This window comes from Vitis riparia, chromosome 7 (assembly GCF_004353265.1).
Source record: "Vitis riparia cultivar Riparia Gloire de Montpellier isolate 1030 chromosome 7, EGFV_Vit.rip_1.0, whole genome shotgun sequence".
Classification (NCBI taxonomy): domain Eukaryota; kingdom Viridiplantae; phylum Streptophyta; class Magnoliopsida; order Vitales; family Vitaceae; genus Vitis; species Vitis riparia.
The window spans coordinates 28,478,764-28,503,258 of NC_048437.1; the positions used below are offsets into that span (position 1 = coordinate 28,478,764).

General features: G+C 36.0%; 1 protein-coding gene across 4 annotated transcripts; it reads right to left on the reverse strand.

Moving 5' to 3' along the window:
• Positions 1-32: 32 nt before the first annotated feature.
• On the reverse strand, positions 33-23,653 carry LOC117917468 (piezo-type mechanosensitive ion channel homolog). 4 transcript variants are annotated; one of them, XM_034833757.1, is made up of 23 exons: positions 23,417-23,653; positions 23,128-23,300; positions 22,905-23,028; positions 21,701-21,781; positions 18,235-18,394; positions 17,980-18,137; positions 17,467-17,623; positions 17,159-17,345; positions 15,455-15,570; positions 14,956-15,040; positions 13,373-13,588; positions 13,108-13,285; positions 12,023-12,151; positions 11,654-11,827; positions 11,224-11,457; positions 8,211-9,761; positions 5,340-7,837; positions 4,282-4,677; positions 3,638-3,796; positions 1,726-2,235; positions 1,135-1,279; positions 902-1,046; positions 33-588 (listed from the first exon to the last, which is right to left on the reverse strand). In XM_034833757.1, exons 3-23 carry the CDS (start codon positions 22,951-22,953, stop codon positions 453-455), a joined length of 7,464 nt encoding a protein of 2,487 aa, XP_034689648.1. In that variant the 5' UTR covers positions 22,954-23,028; positions 23,128-23,300; positions 23,417-23,653; the 3' UTR covers positions 33-452. The 4 variants fall into 4 exon arrangements, with proteins under 4 accessions (XP_034689648.1, XP_034689647.1, XP_034689649.1 ...); XM_034833756.1 differs by having other exon boundaries at positions 23,380-23,653; XM_034833758.1 differs by lacking the exon at positions 11,224-11,457 and having other exon boundaries at positions 23,128-23,653.
• Positions 23,654-24,495: the final 842 nt, after the last annotated feature.

The following is a 24,495-nucleotide window of genomic DNA, read 5'->3' on the forward strand; positions in this document are numbered from 1 at the left end:
GCAACCCATTAATGCTAGCAAGGCCAAAAATATATTCATTATGCTTACTACAATTAAATTCATTCCACGTCTCTTCTTTGTTCTGTTCTTATCAATTAAGTTCACAAAGTGAAAAGTGAAGGACAAATGAACAGTTACTTGATCATATACAAAGATTAGCAAAAGAAATGTTCTCTCATATTCAATCTTTTTGTTGTCCGTACAAGAAGCCAGAATACCCCAACGTTTCAAAACAAAGCAAGACATCCCTACATACATATGGAGTCTAGCATCGAAACTGGTAGATCCTTCTGAGAGACTGAGAAGCAATGGGAGAGCATTTTAGAGCTGGGTAAAAGAATAGCAATCACTGTTGGTTACTATTGTTCTGTAAGCGGGTGTTAGTCATGCCTAATTCAGCATTCAGTCTTTGAAACTTGTTGGGGACTAGAGGTAAGATTCAACTCCAGAACCTAGTCGACCTTTGTGTATTCGAGCAGCATGTGTGGAGACCTGTAGATCTTCACCAGAGTCCAGTAGAGAATCTCCTCCACTCCAAGCTCACCCTCTGACCTTGCAGCATATATATCCTCACAGATGGCTATCAACCTACATCGTAATGAACAAGTTGGGGAAAGTTATCAGTTATCTCAAGCACAAATTGAATATTTATGAAGTGGGTTTAGTTTGAATGTGACGATAAAGCAAGGTTGTTGTGTAAATGCATATCATAATGCTGTTCACAGCCACAAATGGAAGCCTGCAAATCGAGTTCATCTATTTTTCTCCCTTTTTGGTTTGTTCTCAACCCAACAAAATTCGGAAAGAAAACAATTTTCAGCAACACATTTTGCCATAGGCATCCTTGTATTTGCAAATAAGCACATGGGGATATGGGGTTTGCAACAAAGATTTGTATTACCTGTCGCAAGAAGGAAGGTTCTCAAAGGGGATTCTCATTCTTAAGTCAGAGCACTGCAGTCTGATAAACCGGCCAACTGCAAGCACAAAGGTAATGTAGAGACCCCAGATGCTGAACTTGCTAAGAGTGTCACCAAGAATACCCTCTGTAAAATTGGAGGATTAATAATACAATAACAAGGAAAATTACAACATTTTATCGACATCTGCAGTAGCGATGTTTTTTAAACTTACGTGGAGGGGTTTCCTCAGATGCAATGATGGCCATGGGTCCTGTCAACCCTCCACATCCACTTAGATTCGAAGGATTAGTATCGTGGAAGGACCACCATTCAAAATTCCCACGATTTAGAACAAGATCAGCACTGACTGCATTTGCCTGTAAAGTATTCGTATTTAAAGTACCATCTTTATTTTGAAATAGTTTGGAGGCTCTTTATGAAATAACAGCTTTGCGGTCTACTATAACATTATGTACGATCATTATAGTAGATGCAATAGCCAATAGCTACCATTAGTTTAAGCTCCTTTCCCAGATAAAATATTCAATAGCTCATAAGGGTTAAGATTTAATTTAAACAAAATGAAGTCATTAGAAAGGTTTCAGTGGTTAAAAAAGAAACTGATACCAGTTGTTATACTGGTAAACAACCTCAACAATGGCCATTCTTTTCTAAGAATGACATCTAAAGACATTTTTGTTAACTGTTAAAATGGTGTCAATAACAAGCCAAAAGCTAATACATAAAAATTAGAATAAGTTCAGTTGAGAGAGAGAGAGAGCTACTTTATGCATGATGCAGAATGTTACTCAGATAAGCATACCTCTTGTCCTAAAGGTCTGACATCACCAGAACCAGTAACTCGAAAGTATCTCGAATAAACATTGTTTATCCGGAAGCTGTTGGCAGTACCATTGAGAACTTCCTGGACATCTGATTGTTTTGGAAGATTCAAATGATCAACATCTGTATCATATTTCACAACTTCCTTGCCTTTTGGCCTACCTCGGGTAAGCAGCCAAGTAAAAGTAATATCCATTCCCATATCCCAGTCAAGGGATTGAATGAATCTGTTCTGAACCACATGGGGAATAAGCCACAAACTACTTGCCTCAGCTTGACAGCATATTAATTGGACATCACTCTTCTCAAATGCATCCAAATAACCTTTGGGGTCAAGATCAGCACCACCATCAAGCATATCCCATGGGATTTTTTCACATAGAGTGGTTTGGTATAAGGTTAACCTTCCAGCCCCCGTCTTAATATCAACCTGAACACTGCAATCTTTGATGAGGTTTGCAACATTTGTTGGGTTACCACTGCTGTAAATCTGAGGAAACCAACACCCACCCCCCAAAAAAGAATCATTAGTACCCAATTGAAATACACCAACTGTTGCCTTCTCTATTTAGATGAAAATCATAATGAAGTATATTTACTTCTAACCTCATGGTGGAGCCTCAGGTTTTCAAACAAAAACAATAAGAACATTGGGACAGTAGTATTAACAATGTTGGTCACTGTCAGTAGCATAGCTAACTTCATACATTTTTAAGAATGGGCAGAATAACTGCCAACTGCATACTCAATTGTAAATGGGTTCAATATGATTCCTTGATGGTAACTCATTCAAATAAAGTCATCTACTTGGGAATAGACTTTCTTTGGGCAAAACATAGTCCTGCTCAGTGAAACTATTTTCGACTTAGACTGAAGTCAGGAGAAAAATAAGTTGTTTCAGGTCTTGCTCATTGGCCTGGCTTCACAAATCAGCAGCCTAAAGTAAGCATTCTCTCACACTCACACATAACCCTAGGATCTACCACTAGCTAGAGTTACAATTATGAAAAAGCATTAGCTAATACAGGAGCCTGATACTACACTTAAATGTGGCCTGGTTCGGCGTGGCTTAAAATTTCTAGGAGAGTTTGAGTGTTTCTTATTCTCAAGAGGCTGGAGGTCAATTGCCCCTTCTTCACCCCAGTGCAGTTTTCTGATTCAATCTTGGAAATCTCCCTTCAAGATTAAGTCAAAACTCAATATTAATGTTTGATGCTGGACTTCAGGAAACCTAGGTCAATTGGGCATGGTAACCTGTATATCAAATTTGTTGGATTTTTGTTTTCGTCGTGTCCTATAGAGATTGGCCCTTCCTTTTTTTCTTTTTCTTTTTTAATTTTTCTTTTTTGGTTTTGATCGGAAACAAATTGTGCATGATAATGTTAGGTGATCTGATAAATATGCATAACTTTTACTTAAAAAAAAAAAAAAAAAGGCTTAAGAAGGGTTCTTGAGAGGTAATGAAGCAAGGCACAATTTCACTTGCCATGGAACATTTGTTCAAGCCAAGAAATTGAAATATTAGTTAGCTCACTCAGAATTTCATCCAAACCAAATGTATCTTGCTTGTATAGAAGGTTTCATTATCTAATATTCATTGCTGGCAACCACCAAGTAAGCCTATAAATTTAACCATTATTTAAATGAAGAATCACACAACTCCCTTTAAACGTAAGATAAAAACAAATTTTCGGGACCATTAAATTTAAAATGGTCCACTCCCTTGCTGAATCCAAAAATTTTTGTGGTCCTAGACTCCTAGGTTTTATTTTTTCTTTCCTTTTCTTTTTCTTTCCCTTAAGAATACAAATCAATCAGTAGCTTCTTTTTCCACACAAGAAGAAGAAAAAATGAAAAGAAAATCATAACTTTATTTTTCCCAAGTCACTTACCAGCATTGGAGCCCAGATAACACAGATTAGTACGAAGAATAGACATATTCCGTTGCAAAATTTGGTCATTTTTGTTTGCTTCTCTCCCTGTTTGTGAGAAGCTCTATTCAACACTGTATCACATTTGACAAGGAACAAGCTTGCATGTATGTCCTCCAGCTGAAATTGTTATTATCATAGATAAGCATGCAATTATCGAATCAAATTGCTATTGCTAAGCCAATATCCTCAGATAAAACAGCTGATTATTTATCGTAAAATCAAAACTGTTCACCAATTAAAGACAAATAGTCACAAAATTAATTTTAAGTATCATGTTATGAGCTGTTGTAAAGCAACTATGATCACATAAAAAGTTATATGATGCTAAGGCTGCAGCTTTATGAATATGAGAAATCAACAAAGGAAACTCGTATCGTCAGCCTTTGGCAATTCATTTGTCATGCCAAATAGAAATTGACACTCTAATTTTCTATTTATAATTTTTTTTTCTCGCACAATAATGATGCCATTGCCGACAACTGTCTTTGTTAATTGTGGTGTTCTCAATGTAATGACACCAGTGGCATAATTCAATAGTGTCAGAGGTTTCAAGTAAGGTGAGTCTTTCAGTGATGCTATGGATGAATATTACAATAACTTACCTTCAGCCAGTCATACATGGTCAAAGATGTGGTTGTGCACGACCAGTCAAGTACACATCGCAATTCATAAAGAAATGGCAGAGCACGATAAAGTCGGTAACCAAAATAATTAACTCTTGAAATTTTGCTTGTCAAAAATTGCCGACACAAAGTGCTTTTATGAGGAATCCCATATCGGATCTGTATAGCCTGGAGTGCCAGTGAAACTGCCTTTGTAAAATATATTGCACGAAGTGCTAATCCTCCTGCATGCCAATGAGAAGGCTCCATGTGCCAAGCATACTCTGTAACTGAATATGTAAAGAGGATGAGGTTGAAAAAGTAGAATATCACTTTTCCCATGGCAAATGACCAAAGGTAAATTACGCGATCAAGCACAATCAAGAAAAAGATAATCTGCACAAAGAAAGCATTTACTCCAGTTAGGAAATCAAATAAAATGTCATAGCCTTCAACCCATTTAATCAAGAAAGAGTTAATTATTAAAAAAGAGAATTTAATGCAGGAGAAGAAGGGGTGACAATCCTTCAAGGCATATCCCAGCAATAGTAACCCAAACAAATCACAAGGAACTGACTATTCCACTAACTTGCCTCAATTGAGCCAATGATTCAAAGGGGTCTCCATTTTACTTAATATCATTCATCAAATATTTATAGTATTCGTCACCTTTTACAAATTATAAAAAACTCTTAGTCCTCATGCAACATTCCCCAGGAAAATAGTTTACTTATAAAGTTGGCTGAAAATGGTCCTTAGTCCTCTCATCACTGGTGGAGCCAGCATATGCCCGGGGGGACAAGTGCGCCCCCTGAAAAACCAAATTTCCACTAAGTCATTAAGCCACTAAGCCAAATTTAAAGGTAAAAAAGGTTTAACCATTGAACGAAATTTGCACCTTGAAGACACATTGCCCCCCTTGAAACAATTTTTTTCTATTTTGCACCCCCCCGCCTTACATTTCTGACTCCACCAGCGCCTCTCATTGAACTTAATATTTAATTTTCAATATTTAAAATGTTAAAAAATAATAAAAGAAACAGAAGAAGCAGTCTTACCATTAGGATAAATACAAACTCTTTTGGGAATTGATCTTCAAGCTGATACACATCTAGAAATTCACTTTTATTTTTAATCACAGATTGATAGAACATGGCGACTAAGAAGAAAACAGTCAAGTCTGCACCAAATATATAGGCATACAGATCAATTTCTCTTTTGCCTCCCCCAATTATGGAAAGTACAGGGTATGGGAATCCAATTTCTTCTACAAACCCTGCATGCTGTGCTTCACGAATCTCCTTTGCTACATCAGCTGCAGGAGTCAGAGACTTGTACCATTCTGTTGGTGTACATTCTGTCAAAGGGGAGGCATATACCACCTCAAAAACAGCCAAGGCCAGACTTGGGTTTTCTTGGCTTCTTTCAATGCTTTGAACGCGAACCCTACTAGCAGACGGGCAAAGATTAGGGTTTTTTCCATTGCATCTTTTATCATGAACCATCTTAAGCAATTGATTTATTCCAGACTCGATCTTCTCTGGCTGAATCCCATCTTCTGGCCACAAGTGGACATCCATAGACAACTGAACAAAGTAGGGAGGAGATTCTGCTCCTTGTGTTAGTGATTTCCAGTACCTAGAGAAGCCCCTAATTATCATATTCATCACATTCATTATTGGTTGAAGCAGCTTCTGTGCTCTCTCACTCCAGCTGGAAGTCACAAACACCTCTCTCCTATGGAGAATTCTCCTCTTAAAAAAATTGAATTCTGTAAAGGACATCCACTCACCATCCTTTGCAGTTATAAAGCTCTGTATGAGGGTACATAAGTAGACTAAGAAAAGAGGCAATGAGCTGATAACAAAAGATGACATAATTTTATGCCCAGGAAACCCTAGCTCATGAAGTATGCTTGATTGGATGCTCAACCCAGAGTGTTGAATGATAATTTGATAAAGGTACTGAACCGAAATATATACTTCTGTGTAGATAAGCATAATAACCCAGAACATATAACTTGGGCCGTTATTCACACAGAGAGCATACAAGAAGAGGGCTGCAAGGTAGGCCATAGAGAGCAAACTAAAGTTCCAAAGAAAGACGAGAACAAAGCAACAATAACACACAACATCATTATTGGATCGCATCTGGGACCATATGTAACGGAAGATCCTTCCAATCTGCAGACTGGCAGCATCGGATGTGGTTCTGCTCTTATCAGACTGAAAAGAAGATGAATGGTTCAAACATGTGTGCCTCAAATTTTGACCCTCAATCGTGTCATGTATCCCATTCTCAGAAGAATATTGTTCATTTGAATCTGAATCTTCGTGCTCTATGTTCAAGAAGCTCACCAGGTTGGTAACTGCCTGATTTCCAATGGATTGCACCTGGGAAACACCATCACCTATCAGCTGCACTGCAGAAATTAACGGGCTTTCCTTTACTTGACTTTTAACTTCCTCTCTTTTTTCTGAGTCAACTAAGGCTCCATCAGCAGAATCCTCGCCAAGCTCAGTGATCTCAGAAAGAGAATATTCCATTGGATGCTCTGTATTCTTGATCGCAGATGGACTCTCCGTAGCAGGAAAATCATGCAAGTCAGAAGGGAATATCAAGTCTGTACAGAAACTCTGCTCTTGTTTCCTAAGAATGCCTTCCCCTTTATCAGGGGCCCCAGTGTCCCTATTTGAATTAAGAGAAGTACTTCTCCTCCTTAAACCTTCAATACAATGAGAAGCTTCATCAAAATTTGTATTAGAGCTCATGCTATGAAGCTGGGTTTGTAGGTTGAGCATCTCAGATTTAATTTTCTCTACTTGCAAGTTACGCTGGCGTTTGCTCTCCTCAGCTTCCCGAATATGCTTTAACTGTGCAGTTTTCCATGCACTTTTTTTCTCTTGCTCATGTACAATGGCACCTATTTGCTCTGCTTCAAGATACCGTGACACGTTATCGAAGTCATGGGAGGAAAACATATATGACTGCAGGGATACCAGCATAAATATGATAATCTCAACCAGTGAAGATCTTGAAGTAATCCTAAACCCATAATCATATTTGTAAAATCCAATCACCTCATATATGTAATCTATTGTTTTATGCCTCCCAGCACTGGAATCCCCCACAAAAGGAGATTGATAGGCAAGAGAAAGAACAATGATTGAGAAGTTGTATATGCGCAAGAACTTGAAAATTTCATTCTTCTTCTTTAGTATTTTGAGTCTCATCCGAAAGAAAATCAGAGCAAAACATAGGTACCCAAGGTGCAGAATGTCATACTCGAGGGTTCCAGTAATCAAAATCAAAGCCAGCACAAGATCCAAAAGATGGCAATAACAGTAAAGCCTCAGGTAGTCAAGGAAAGTCCACATGCTTTTAGTTTCAAATGAAAGATCTCTCCAAACAAATATATTCTTACGTTGAGACATCATTTGATGATATGTAAATGGCCCTGAGAAACTGGACGAGTGATCAGCACGAAGTTTGAAACATGCAAGCATGAAGACTATATAATAGCTGATAAGCGTTCGAGGATCATCAACAACCAGTCCTACAGCAAAAATGGTACAAAAATTTCAGATTAACAGATAAGGAGTTGTGCTCTGATGGGAAAGGAGAATAAGACTATAAACAATTTTTCCAAAGCAACTTGGACTTCGCCAGGTACTCCCTAGTTGTTAGAGCATTAGGTCAAATTGAAGGAATCAATGCAATACCTATAGAATGGCAGTAGAAAGCCCCTCCATGGGGCTCCTAAAACTACTTCAAAGATTTAAATCAGAGAGCTATACTAGAATTCTTTCAGACAATGTAATGCCTAGTATGGAAAAAAAAAAACAGTTTACTGATTTCCTAATTCTTAGAGCATTTTAAAGAAACAGAATGGCATAGATAATTAAGCAAACTTGCTAAGAGAGTAATACCCAGCCAACAGTTTCTGCAATAATGGAAATATAAATCAGAGCTTCTCCAGCAGTCATGGCAATGAAAATTAGTATCACTTGGGTTGTCTGGACTCAAAGAAACCATATTCTTCCAGAGGGCTAAGTACTCAAGGATGAGAATGGAAGCAAACAAGAAGATAAATACGGGCCATAACTTCCATATAATATGCCGATTCAGAAGAACACAAGCAGCTAGAGCTGCAATATATAGCATAGAAATAGCATTTGACAAAGCAAAACTGGCAAGAAGCAATGCAATCATGTTTATCTCGAGGCCAAACAGATTGAACATATTCTCCACCCAAAACTTGAAATATATTTTCAATGTAGTCTTCTGTGTTTCAAATCTCTCCTTCTTCAAGGCAAGAATCCGCTTCTTGTTCCACTTATGACTCTCCTTAGTGCTTCCCCAGATATTCTCAAATGAAAACTTTCTAGAGCCACTACCTCCAGATTCAGCCGTTTCAGAAGGCACTGGATGAGATTCTTGAGACAGACCAAAGTTAAAGGATGGCCATGAATAGCTTGTCACCCCCCTCTTTTTTACAGACAGAGAGCTGGAATCTGATGATGGCTTACTCACCTCACTAGAAACCGAAACAACAGGCAGGGTCTCTTCTTCTGAGATAAACAGTGGGCAAGGCTCTTCCCATTTCCCCATACTTAGAAGAGTACTTGGCATCTTGTCCAACCAATGAAAAACATTGTATTGAAGGGTACATGCAGCGATCACCAGTACTTTCCCCCTCAAACCTGACTCTATTCCAGAAAACCCAGGCTTAAATACAGAGAAGCCCAAAAAAAGGGACAAATCAGAGTGCTTTTGGCCAGGAAACATCTCAGCCTGTTTACCCCACATCTGAAACAGATACTCAGTCATCACTAAAAATCCAGTGTAGACTAAGAACAATTTTGATGGGATCTGAGAAACTTTAGGTAAAGTTGAACATATGACTAGACCGAGAAGATACACAAAACCAAAGGCACTAACTGGAGATAAAGATGCATAGAATACTGCAACAAACAAGATCTTCTGGCTGTGCCAAATCAGAAGCCGTCTAATAAACCCAAGTATTCCAGATTGCACAGGATGGGGAGCATCTAATCTGTTATACTTACTCTGCCTCCTCTCATAACTATAAAGTTGCATCACAATCACAATTGCTAGAGATTCCCAAACATTTTTCAACAATGAAGCTTCTGGGTTATAACCCAAATTAGGATAAAGATCTATAACTCTAGACAACCACATCTCGAATTTGGAGCAAATGCTCAAGCTATATATGAATATAAACACCAGAAGTGAATACACTTTTAATGGAAACCATAAACGTCTTTTTGTCTTCTCAACAAGTTGTCTTCCAATGATCCAAACAAGGAGAAGGAAAATGTACCCAAATGATATATAATTAGGTGTCACCAGGTATACTGCGAGAAGAATTGTCATAAAAGCTATATACGTTCCACAGGATCGATACATAGATAGAAACTGCTGCCCTATTGCACTGAGAAATGATGCTATCCTTCTCTCTGAAAATAGATAAACAAACAATGAGTAAATGATAATAACCATAGTGGAAGCAAATAAAAATAACAGCAGTATATTTGTAAACACAGTAGTCAATATACATAGATTACATGCAACGGGCATCACTAGAACACCCTATTAACCCTCCTACTAGAAAGTAAAACAAACCAGACATTTTCCAGTTTGCTATATGAAGAAAATGAAATTTCTCTGATCATGCACAACTTTTTTTCCATCCCAGTGAATGCAATATACCTATTAGTTCTTCATCCAAATGGGTTACTTCAAAACAAAGTTTTCAGAAGTGAAAGTGTAAGGCAAGGCGTTTTAAGGCGTTTTAGTGCCTTTGTGGCAAGGTGTAGGCCTTTTGCAACTCAAATTTCCATAAGTAATAAATATTTAAAAAGGATTAAAGTGTATAGAAATAAAAAAATATTAAACTTCATAAAAGGTCAATTTAAGTCACAAAAAAAATGGAATTACATAAACTTTTTGCTACATGAAAAAAAAAAAAAAAAAAAGATTGCATAAACTTTTTGATACATGCAAAAGAAAATAATAATTGATTTTTTGTAAATATTTTGTTATGTTAAAAAAAGAAGGAATAATTAAATTGCATAATACATGAAAAACAAAGAAATTGGTAGAGTTGAAAAAATTGCATAAATAGTTTAGCAAGAGAGAGATATAAATAAATAATCTGAATAAAAACAAACAAAATAAATAAGTAAAACCTTTAAAAAAACTCTAAAAGGTGGACTCAGTTGTGTACATGAGAAGAGGAATAATGTGAGCGGGTTGAGAAGAGGTGGGACTTAAAAACCCAAATAAATAAAAATCTAAAATCTGACTATGAAAATTGAGAAAAGAAGGGTGGTTAAGAGAGACAATGCCGCTGACCCAGGGTTGGAATGCTGATGAGAAGTGCCCCTGAGAGACAAGGAGGAGCAACAATCAGATTTAAATGTTGTTTTTTTCCCTCAAATCTCAACCTTTTCTATAGTAGATTTTTTCCCCCTCAAATCTTAGAAGCTTAGCCTCACACATCGGAGAGTGAAAGGCAACCAGAAGCGTCCTCACTAATGCCCAGACCCCTACAGCATATGCCTTTGGGAAGTCTTGCCTTCTTTTTTTTACACCTCGACACATTTTGGGAGCAGATTGTGCTGAAGCATGCTCCAATGCAAGCCCAAAGCACACCATTGAAAAGACTGCTTGAAAATTCAACAGGGAATCCAATCAACTGCCAACCTGATTCCTTAGTCCCCTATTTTGCACAGGTATCATGGTCCACTCGTTAATTTGACAATGTGTAATGCCTTACCCAAAGATCATATCATAACATCATCATAATTCTAAAGAATTAGGAAATCATTTTGGACCTTCTTCCGTTTTCTTTTGCTAGTCTCAGAGACCAAAACAGACAGTCATTGCAAAATACATTAGGCAAGCATAAACATATACCATGAGAACGATTATCATTGCAGTCTCTGGTAGTTGAAGAGCTGTAAATTGACAATAGAACTGATTTATTCAAACCAGCTTTCAAGATGCTGAATCCAATCGGAGGGTTTGGGGTGTGCTGCACCATTGCTGAGAACGAAAACAGCACATCAAAACCATGCTTATGAACTGCACAGCAGCATGCAAGCATAGCTATTTCTAATGAATCCCAGGAATGGTCGTGCTCAAGGAGACCTACATCAGTTCACGTGAAATGATATAATCAAACTCTGAACCCCACCAAAAAAGAAAAAAAGAAAAAACAATCAAACCAAAGGAGAAATATATACAAAGAAACTTAGCATTTGCATGAGAAAAGATATTAAAATCACAGGTCCACAACCCTTTGAGGCAACAATGTACAGTAAATCAATTAAACATAAACATATACCTATCTGCGATAGAATTTCCATACTAATAGAGCCTTTTTCCTCCAACGTTCTGGAGATAAGATTAAGCTGAAGAATGTACAACAGTGCAAAATGAACCTCACATAGGAGAATCAGGGATTGACATGTCTTCCTGCTGATGTTGTGGCTCAAAAGATATATCAAGAAGAATACCACTGAAGCAAAGGTCAGAAAAGGGAACCAATAAGTACACTGCTATAGAATCATGTAAAATCATTAGCAAGCCATTGAGTTTGTACATATTATTCAATTGATGGGCAAAGGCATTGAGCTTCCAAAGAGTTAACTTGATATATATTGTTCTCTAGGGGGAAAAAAGCAGACAAAAAATAGGCTTAATTAAAACATACTATATACAGCATGGATGAAACCCGGTTTCATGGCAATGAGGAATATAAGCGCCAGCATGATAGCACGAGAGCTTTTACGCAGGCCCCATGCAATTGTAGCAACAATCAATACCTTGGTCTCTTCGTTCACTACAATTAAAAAAAATGGGGACATGATCACATGGTTGAAAGCAAAATAACGAAATTGGAACAAATGAAAGAGTATAATAAAACAAAATCTGAAGAAAATAAATGCCTCTTTCAGGATGAAAACTCAGAAAATAAAATAAATCCCCAAGCAGAAGAGGAGTGAGAAGAGGCAAAATAGCCAGGTAGGCTATTCAGTGTAGCAGAAGATGGAAAGAGGATTAGATCTGAAGACATAGACTGCCTCTTTTAGGAAGTAAGAACCAAGAAAAATTGGCCATTAAAGGAAAAAGGAACATGGTCAATTTACTACAAAAAAAGAAGTAAAAGCAATGCACTTCCACAATGATTTGAGCATCACATATGAATGAAGAAGGCAAATGATCAATTTACCAGAAAGAGAGAAGTAAGAGCAATGCACTTCCACAATGATTTAAGCATCACACATAAATGAAAACTGATCTCACTTGAAGCTACTTAGAAAATGTTGAGGTCAAAGCATTGAAAAGGACCATGGGAATTCAAACACAATTGTGGGTTGCAATGATGAGAAGAAACAAAACAATCTGTGATTTAACAGAGAAACTAAAAACTCCATCCAGGAGTGATTTAAAACACAAAGCAAGAAACTAAAGACAGTCTGTTGGAAATAAGGACCATATACTCAAGCAAAAGGTACTAACAGACCAGACAAAGGTCAAAGTAAGCATTAGTTGGGATGGTGAGGAGTCAATGATTTTGACAGAGTGATTGGATGGGAAAAAGGACCATCCAGCCCATCCAATTGATTGGAATAACACGTTAAGTATGATATGAAGCAAACAAACTGACAAAAACAGGTAGACACAGCAAATAATTTAAGTGGGCCAAGTAACTATTTTTAAGCTAAATCTAGAACAAAAAAAAGGAAGAATAAACTGGATTACCAAATAATCAAGGTTAGAATATAGTGTCTCTACCTTCTACAGTAGAGTTCTCATTTGAAGATTGCCCATCCTCATCAGATAAGTGGAGGAAAACAGTGTTGTTAACAAGATTACCCACAGCAACCAGAATTCCAAGACCAAACTGTGCAAGCAGAAAGAAACCAGGTATAGGATAATGCCACAGCCCAACCATCTCCCAAATCTCCATGTCCTGCAGGCAAATGTACCAAGAATTATCTAATAAATCTACCAAGACTTTGGTAATAAATGGAAAACTTTTCCTGAAATGAAAGACTACCTTCCCAAGTTGCAGGTCCAGGAATGCAAATGCCACATTGAAAATATACGTGCTAACAGCCCACAAGAGAATAAAGACAAGCAGCAGTCCATTTAGCCGATGCAGATGGAACAAGGAAGGGAAGGCATACACAACATAGCCGACATATGCGAGTAATCCAAATGCACATACACTTGTGAAATGAAAACTCCAAAAAGAAAGGGCAAACAAGGAAACCTGGCAAGTTCACCACTGAAAGTTTTACATATAAGCCAAAGATAATGATAGACTCACATGCCAAAGAAAACTGATTAGAGTTAAAACTTATCAAATAACAAATCTCAAGGAAGAATTAAACAGGACCATCCATGTCAACAGAATATGATAGAAAATTAAGGAATGATCACCATAAAGCACAAAATGACAGCTCAATATAATTTTCTGTCTGCAAGAATAGCCGGAAATGGGTTAGATGGTGGCAAGCTTAGGAACTGCCAAACCCAAAACATCTCCTTTGTTGAGGAAAACCTAATGCTGAACCCACTTAATAGTGGACAAACCAAAACCACCCTGCCAACCATCTAGATTAAACTGCTTGAAAGTGCTAAGCATACATAAAATTACTATTTTGACAGACTTTCAATTGGCATATCAGGAGGCTGGCACAGACCTAAACCCTTCACACCGCTAGGATTTGGATTGTCTGAAACTGATTTGAATAATTGGAAGCAGAAATGGTTTTACAAGAGATGGCCCAAAGGCCTTGATTCTCAGGTTTGAACTCTCATATGGCAATTCCAAGATAATCCAAGCCCCAGTTTGGTGCCCCTTAGATGAGTTTAAGGATCAAAAAATAATGTCTTCACTTCATTCTTTGATACCAGAACTTCAACTTCACCCAACATAGCCCCGTCAATGCAACATGTCAAGAGTGTGGGTGTGACTGTGTGACATCCTTAATGGATACTCCTATTTTGTTTCGGATATTGACTATTTTGATTGTTTCTATTTTAAGAATAGGAATAAAAGAGAAAAAAAAAAAAGGAGAGTGCAAATTTTTTAATCAAGGATATGTTATTTTTTGCTTCTAATTGACTTTCAATTGATTTTTTTTATATTTATTATGTCAAATTCAAGTACCATTCAAAATCATTTTTCAACCAAGTCCTTATATTCTAACATTTGAGATATGAAGGATCAGGCACCTAGACAACACCTGTACCCTAAGCCACATAACATATACTTCATTTATTTACAGTTTTTATCTTTAAAATAAAGTACATTTGAGTTATTGTATCATTAGTGTGGTCAAGTTATTGCGGCAAACACCAAGTAGTTGGGATCAGGATGTGGAGGACTGGAGGCATTGGAGCCCCATTACAAGCAAATTTTATTTACCATAAAAAATTGCTACTACTCAAACATAAACTGGACTTAGAGGTTCACTTTCACAAGCTTTTCAAACTACTGAGATCTCTACCAAATACCACTAATGCTAACTTCTAGAACATAACTTTAAAGAAAGATGCCATCAACCAAGACAAGTCAAAAAAAAAAAAAAGCAAAGAAAAAAATGATGATATGTGTGGTTAAGGGATATGTACCGGGAAACCATACGTGAAAAAATTGATACTAAATGTCCGAAAGACTGATCCCCTTAATAGAACATTGGTATGCCTTACACCAGATCTGCAATTTTACCAAAAAAAAAATGAAGTAAGCCTCATGGGCAACATACCTTGCAAGAATATATGTTGTATTTTAACTTTGAATGCAATGCCCTTAAGAAAATTTATTACCAAATGTCAAACCTGATTTTTGAAATTGCATAAACACTTAAAATTAAGTTGCTACTTCAGATCAGGTAGCTTCTAAGAAAGGAACATAGACTATTTTAAAAAAAAGGAACAATATGAGCGACTTTTGTTAGGAATAAGGCTAAACAAACTGGAGATCAAAGGTTATAAAGTTGGATTAAGTATGGAAAAATTTGTCATAGAGTAACCACATTGATAATTTTTTTTTTTTGTATGAATTCGGAACAAGATCCTTGAAAAAGATAGCATAATGCAGATCAAGAGAATGGATATTCGAGTTAACTACCTTGATTCACGAATAAAAAATGAGTGCTTCGAGGGAAGAAGTTGATTGGTCAAGTCACTCTCCCCCGTTGACATAATGAAATCCATTTCCTCCAAATCACATTTGATGTAGGATAGCTGTAATCGAGGGAAAATAAGTAAGGATACAAAATTAGGAACCATTTTTCAACACATTGCATTTACAACTTCCTTCAGAAAGTTAAATATGAATTTTTGGATGTGAATCATCCAGATCTGAAAAGTAACTTGGATCTGGATTTTATAGTTTGCTGCTCAATAAGTTGGGTTCCTCAAAGTCAAAACTGACTTAGTTTGAATGATATTAAACTTCTCATACATGCAAAACTAAAAGAAAAAAAAAATCCTTAGATGAACCTTTTAGCCCAATTAATTCAGACAAGGCACTGGGGATAACAATTATCCAATTTGTCATATTATTTTTTGAAGGTCAAGAATGAAGGGGGGAAAAAGTCATGCATGGCTAAGGTGTTTAGGGGTTTCAAAGGATAATATATTTTGCCCAATAAATGTGTTTGGTTAGAATTTAGGCCAAATTTATTGTCGATTTTTTTTTTTTTGGATACTTAATGAGAAGTTAATGGCACCTATAAAAAAAAATGAGAAGCTAATGGCATTCCTAATGATGTGGTCAATTCCTCAGTTTAGGCTAATGGGTTGCTTTAGCACAGAAATTCCTATTTAATTCTATCCAGCTGCAATCAGGATTCATCAGATTGCTCTTACCAGGATTAGGGTCCAAAAAGTTTACTCTTTACTAGGATTAGGATCCATGAAAAACTAAATATCAATTAAATCTGCCATGCTACCTAGAGGCCTGGCTCAAAGTGGTAAAGGAATGGGGAGGGTTTGCGGGAGGTTCCAGAGGTTCAAGTCCCAATGGGGACAAAAACTTACCTATCAAAAAAAATTAAAAATCTGCCGTGTTATAGACTAATGGTTTTCCAACTTACAATTAAACCCATTTTGATAAAAAAATTTCAAAAAAATAAAACAAGATGAACAAACTTGAGCCCGGACAATAAAAGATCAACTAACATCTGCACTTCTCAAAAGTGAAAAACACACTTGATTGTTTCACCCTAAATCAAGAAGAGTGATGACACAAAATTCACCTAATCTTACGAAACCAAAAAAAAAAATCCCTGAATCCCTTTAAATGGACAATTGCTCCACATTGTACAAGAACTCTTTTCCACTTTCCTGTCCTCACTATTTTATCTACTCTCAATAACAATAAAAACTCATTTGTTTAATAAAGACTTTTATATGGATGTCATGCACATGGTCTGATCTATGAAGACCTTAAAATGTTAAGCTGCAGCCTCAGTTAAGCAGTTCAAAATTTTCAAGGCACCTGAAAGTTCCAAAACTCTCATTGAGAGCCAAGTTTAAGTCAGAAAAATACTCTAGATATTTTGAAATTTTGAACAGAAAGAAATGCAAAAATTGCATCCACATGTAAACAAAATTGTTGAGGAGATTTGATTCATAATACAACTCCTTTTACATATTAAGCCAAAGCATTCAAAAGAAAACTTACATCCAGTAAGGTAGGTAGGTTAAACTGATGTGCATACAAAGAATTTTAATTCTTGAGTATGTAAAATCAATCATTTTCACTTCTACAAGCAACTCTGCACTAATTTGAAACTGAATTGAAATTTAATATTCCAGTAGTACATACCACGATGTAGAAAACTACAAGAGAAAGAGCAGAACATATTTCTGGCCAGTCAGATTTTCCAGATATTTTGTACAGACCAATGAAATCAGCTATTCTCTGGAAAAGCTTAGGGAGCCCTATAGGGAGCTGATACACATAAAGAAGGACAATGTTGAAGCCAGCATACAGCTGAAGAGGCCTCCACCACCTTCAATACCATATAGACAACCATAAGCCACAAAATTAAAAAGCAGCTAATCAAAACAAATTCTAAAAATTGATATTATTCTAACATTATTGGATAAGCCATCACAAAGTCAAATCATCACCTGAAAAGGCCCAGAAAATTGCTTGTTAGAGACCAATCTACAAGACCAACACAGCTACCAATAAAAAATGGTAGAGAAATCCAAGAAGGATGGCTAATTCCCACAACCAGCTGAACAGCAGGAAACAGCAAGCAAGAAGCAACCCTCAGATGAGAACCTTCCATGTGGCAAAACAGAGAAATGATCACAGGTCAGCTTCAGATTAAAAATAAAAAACATATCTTTGCCCAAATAAATACAGGACATGGCAAAAAATCAATTTAGTGTACTCCCCTTTAGTAGCAAATAAGAGCTAGGCATAAAAATGGAAATACAATAAGCAAACAAAAAATTGATAAATAATTTAGAATGATAAAAATGAGAATAGTAAAAGTGACTTAAGCCATCAATCATGTTCAGAATTTGAAATGTCAGAGAAAACATTCCAACAAGAAAAAGGAAATGCAAAATAAGAACAGACTTTCTTGTATAATGAGTGCTATGTGCCCCAAAGGTCAGCCATTGGTGACTGACCTAAATGTTCAACCGCTGAAAAGAGATGGCCCCAACATGAATCTCGCCACGGAGTAGGACCAAATCTGTTCCCAAAAATCTCCACCAAAGCAACAAAAACCACTAGTAATTGTATGACCAAGAAATAAATCGCAGAGGGAAATCTCCAGGACATGACTCTGCAAAAGCAAACCACAAATATGTACATAAAACAAAGCATTAATAGAAGCAAGGTTATATAGGAAAAAGATGAAAAAAAAGAATGTCAATTCCTACCTCATGAATCCAATTACCTTCACCCACCAAGCATCTTCCATACTCCATTTACCCCCCTCAACCGCCCAAATAATAAGAAATGTCACTTGCGAAAGAATAACAAGTATGGAAAAGATAACAACAAACCACAATAATAGATGTTGCCTTCGAAAACGAAAACCTACAGAAAACCAATGATAAGTCAGTGTTATTAAGAAAAAAAACAAGCAAATTATAATTATTCAAAACAAAAAGGAGAAGCACAAGAATATAGTAATAATAAAGAGTCATAATTTCCAAAAGATACTTATCAAACTTAAGTTTTTAATCTTTGACAACTTAATAATGAAATACATATGGCATTCTCAAAACTCTCCTAAATTCTTCCCAAAAAAATGAACTTAATCATAACCATTTATGGCTAATCTTAATTTAGTTCTTTCTGAAACCCCTCAAGTCCTTAATACAGCTGATTCAAAGGTCACTTGAGTTTGGAACTAGATAAAAGTGAGTACAATTGCAAATACTCATAGCTATTGCATACCTTTATCCACAAAATTGCATATTTGAGTATCATGCAACATTATTAGTTAAAATATCTTCTTCTTTTTTTTTTTTATAGGCAAAGTAGAATATTATTAATAAGGCCTAATCAAAAGAGGGCGCAAGAAGTGCATATGTGGTATGCACTAATGTCAGAAAGGAAACCAAATTGATAGATTGGAAAAAAAAAAAAAAAAACTTCTCTTGCATCAAAAGAGCCCAAGCAACCAACAAAATCTAGAATAGACATAGAGGCTCCATCTAAAGACCTTATAACCTAAAGTCAGAAGAGACATGAAAGAGTTTTTGAAAGCTTGATCTGTTTGTGCTTCATTGATAAAAGCTCCATAATTCCTTTCCTTCCAAATGGTTCAAAATAAACATAAGGGAGTTGAGCAGCTCTTTGAACTTTCATACGCTTCTTCCTCCCAAAAGTTCCTTACCAACTAGATCATATTTCTCTAACTTTAGAAGGTAACACCCACTCAACTTTAAACAATGAGAATAACAAATGTCATAAGATTCTCATTTTTAGAAAAATGAAGGACATGATTAGTTGTTTCCTCATCAACTTTACAAAGATTACATATATTCGCCAAAGTCCATCCTTTTCTTTTTAACTAATCATGAGTCAAAATTGCCCCTCAAGCTACTTCCCAAGAAAAGAATCCTACTAGCAAAGGTTTTTATTTTTCTCTTTCCAACTTGTTGGGGTGCAACAACATCGCTCTTAAGCCCGGGGATGGGTTACCCAAATGATAGCTCTTAGAACAAGCCCGCAAGGTGTGATGTCAAATTCCATAAAAGGTTTGGCCTACCCTCATTGAACACCAATTGGTTTTCAAATGAGATGGTCAAAACTCAATCCAAGAATTGGTATTAGAGCCAAGGGTCATGGGTTCGAGTCATGGGAGCATCATGTTGGGGAAGGAATTATTAGGGTGCAACAATGCCGCTTTTAAGTCCAAGGATGGGTCACCCAAATGATGGCTCTTAGAACAAGCTCGAGGGGTGTGATGTCGAATGCCATAAAAGGTTTGGCCTACCCTCATTGAATACCAAATAGTTTTCAGATAAGATGGTCAAAAGTCGATCCAAGACAACTCTAAGTGAGAGTAGAAGGCTTTGACCAAGAACAGTCCACCTTTTGATTCTTTCCAAACCAATCTATCTATTGTGTCCCTCTTCACTAAATACTTTTGCAAATTTACTGGAAAAGCCTCAACACTTTCTAGCTCCTAATCTTAGTTAAAATATTTGTTGATTTCGGGTTCATAATTATAGGAGGTGACCCACAAGGGACAATGAGGTGTCAATACTTTAAGAGGATACTAAAGTGACAAGCAAGAGGAGGTTGGAGAGAGTGGTATGAAATCAAAAAGTGAACTTAGGCAAGTAAGTATTTCTTGTTGTTGCTTTTTGGTGGGACATAGGGTCTTTTCAAAATGCACCAAAATGATGATTCCTATATTAATTTTTCCATGATGAAATGGAAACTTCTTGAGACAACACATTACAAACACATGTAGGTCCCCCGTTTCTCTAATTCAATCGAAACATGCTCAATGCATGTCAATCTCACCCCAACAGGCCTCCAAGTTTAGACATTAACCAAGACTTTCAAATAAGTCACAAATTGCTTGCTAATGGGAGGTTAACTCCACCATTGAGATGCATCAAGTTTGTATTAGACCCCCTTTAGCCTTGCTTTTGGATCTAGTAGACATATTATTATTAGGGCATTATGTCAAAGGTGATATTTGTTGCCAAGAGTTGTTTGTGTGAATAAAACGACGACACCTCGACGCGCTAGGGACCAGGGTAATGGGAGCACATTGCTTCGATATAGTTCCTTGGTGTTTGCTAAAGAGGGCTATTGCGAGCCACCCCCCGCCTGTGCATGAGGTGCAGTGACGAGTGGGGCTCCTAAGGCCTCCTAAACGGGAGTGGAGTGGTACCTAGAATTAGTTAAACGAGACCAATGAGTCATAACTATTTTAAAGAAATATTTGTCTTTCTTGCAATAGCAGTATGGTGTCACATTCAAAAAAAGGAATAATAGGAGGAACCCTTTCGACGTCTGCCTTCGGGAAGCATCCATGTTCCATTGCATCCAAATACATAGATATTTACTTAAAGATAGGCATATGTGCACAAATCTCTTAGCACTACGACATAAATGAGCATAGGAGAAAGTAGCGATGTAGCTATATATTGGAGCTCAAAGGAAATGAATCACCTAGTGACATATTGGTGCAGTCTATCCATGTGAAATCCTAAGACAAGTGGGATCTTGTAATTAGCCAAGGCATAATGACATACACATGTCACAAGTTGGACATGTGGCATGCGGTAACTAGGTGATGTGAACTTTGAAAAATAAGACATCAAAAATATCAAAATAATTTTTAAGAGTAGATTAGCCTAGAAGAACTACCACTAAGACGAAAACAACAAAAATTATTGCAAAGAATCAATATTTTTTGTTGCCAACTGGGTACATGTTGTATGGAGGCCGGATTATCAACTGCTCCCAACTGAGACATCAGTGTGGATTCCTGGCCCACAAGCTTTGCAAAGGGAAAGGACCACAAGTGGTTCTAGGTCTGACCCATCTGGATAGCACATGCCAAGCCCCTATATAAGGTCCAAGGGAAGAAATTTAAAGCTCACTCAAGGAAATATCAAGTCTTGAGATTCCCACCCCTATGCTCTTCACCAAACCCAACTTTCCTCCCAAGCTGCTCTACTTTTCCACAAGCTAAAACAACTCACTATCCATGTGGCAAACCCCATCCAACCAAGAACCTTCTATTTATATACCAAAATACCAATTTATACATTACATATGTAGGCATAATTCAAAGAGCAGCACCTAGCATCAAAAAGCATTGATAGCAAACGCTTGAAATCAATAAATATAAATTAGCACAAAGCTGCTTACCTGTTTTTGGTGTTGTGAATTGGATGAGAAGAAAAACAATCAAATCAACAAGAGATATCAAACTCCAACTGAGTAGAGCAGCTGCAAGAACAGGAAAAATTAATCCCTCATTTCTTGGTGAAGTTTGCATTGTTGAATGAATAAAAGAGCAACTGTAATTGTGTTTATCATGCACATTAACAGCAATCTCTATGGAAGGCAGCATAATTCTGAGAAAGACATGCCAATAATTCTAAGAAAGCCAACTCACTAATAGATGACAGAACTTATGAGTCACTGCATCATACCAAACTAATGTAATTTGGGGCTGCAACCCATTCACAGGTATGTGCAGGAATTGTAATGGGGAATGTAGCACAACATTGGGAAATATATCTTTCCACATGCATGAGCTTCCTTCACACAATTTTGGTTTAAGAATTGGAAATATTGCTTTAGTCACCGACTCACCAAAAATATGAGAAAACTATTTAGATTCACCATAATAATCTGAAATGATAGTCAGTAATCTAAGCAGCTTAAAAAACAGCTGTGCCCTCAGCCCAACATGAGTCTCGTATGATGTCTGAGATCCCAGCAAGCTGGCCACAGATATTTTCTAAAACCTGGACATTTGAGGTGCCAGGCGAGACATGATGACCCTGCCTAGTAATGTGAGGTACTGATTCAACTCAAATTACCAATACATCTGAAACTTATCTATGTCTAGTCAAATACTTCAAAGGCGCGAGTCAATTAATGGTTGAACACCACACTGTGCACAGTGGAGTCTTGCATAAGCCACTGACTCAAATGATAAACTCATAAACATCAAGGTTCACTAATAAAATTCCTTCTCATAGTATCGACAAGAATGCAATATCACACAAAAAATAATCATTTAATAAATTATCAATATCAACTATCATACACAAACTTGTAACTTCAAAATTAGAACCGTCTCATCTTTGAAACATACAGAAATCCCATATCCAGAAACAGAAAAAATGATTAGACTGGTCGAACTCCTTCCATATGCCATGTAAAATATCCTAAAATACACCAAAGTTTATACTAATCATTGGCAATTACCATAATCTTACTCAGTTCATCCACCTCAAATGATCTTATCCATTCAGCCTATTGTGTATAGAATACGACTAGAAAAATCTCTATAAAAAAAACGACAAAAAGGAATTATTATTAATAATAAATCACTGCATACCTGTTAAAAACAGCAAGGGTAATACAACCCCACCAAGGAAACTCCCCATGACAAGCTCTTCTTAACGATGCAATCACTTCAACTTCATCGTTTCTCCCCCAAAACCCATCAAACCCCCTTCAATCTACGAGAAAATAAATATAACCCATTTCACGGAAAATGCAAATTATCTAGAAAACAGACTATCTGACCAGAAAAAAAAATGATTGAAATAAATACATACCCACAAGATTGTTCAATTCTTTCTATATCCCTCAATGGGTTTTCAATTCACGCCAAATTGACAAAAGCCCACTTCATAGAAAATAAAAAAAAATCCCCAAACAAAATAAAGGAACCAAGCTCTCCCGCTTCGTTTTCTTCTCAGCAGAAACCCGCCAATGGGATTCCGTAAATCTGCAGATAAAAACAATAAATGTGTATGCAAAAAAAAAAAAATTCTCACACGCGAAAGACTAATTTTAAGTGTATCCACCAGTCCAAACTAAAAGTCTCTGAGACTCGGTTGGTACCGAAAATTCAGGATTTTTCCTTTTCTGGAAATGCTATAATTGCCTGAGACGGAAAATGGACAAAAAAAGTTCAGATTTGGGAATAAAAAAACCGTTTTTTCTTTAAATTATGCCGTAAAGCTGCGTATTGAGTCTGTTGACAAATGGGGTTTTCAAAGTTGGTGATGTTGCTTTACATTTGGACAAATAAATATGATTTTTTGCTTTCTTGGGAGGTGAGGAATCGAAGTTTTAGCTTGATGGGGATTAGAGCCATATCTGAAAAATGATTTTGCCTACAGCTGGTTCCGGAAAATACACATAAAAAAGAAAAAAAATTATTTTCTTGTAATTAAAATTAATAAAAAAATTATATTTTAAATTTATTTAATTTTGACGTAAAATAGTTAAATAAATATAATAAGTTCAAAATAATATATAAAAATAATTTATAAATTTTAAATTTATTTTTTTATTCTTCTTCATTTTTTTTCTTTTCCTTTATTTTTTTTTTCTATTTTCTTTTTTTTTGCATTATTTTTGAAACTTTTCCAGAATCAAACATAACTTTACTAAAAAAATTTTGAAATCAAATCCCGAAATATCTTTTTGCTTGTAAATTTTATTTTAGCAATCATACATGTCGATTTGAATTTATGATGTTTTTATTTTATTTTTGAAAAATATTTCTAATCAAATTAGGCTAAAAAGTGAAGTGGGAATTAAAATTGCAATTTTATGAAAATTTTATTCAATACAAAATGACTTTTTTTATATAAATTAAATTAGAATTTTTGAGAGAAGTAATATTTTTAAAAGTTAATCTAAACCAAACAAGATATGATAGTCTAAAAGTTTTATAAAATTTAAAAATGAATTTCTAATATTAGGACATAAGATATGAAAGAAAACTAAATAAAATTATAATTAATTATGAATTATATATATTATTATTATTTAATTTTAAAAATAATAAATAAATAATCTAAGAGTTTATATAAAAATGATTTATTAATGTTATTATTTTTTCACTTTTTTTTTCTCAAGTTTTTTTAGGAGAATTAGTTCCTTGAAAGCCAATTTATAATTTAGTGGTTAGC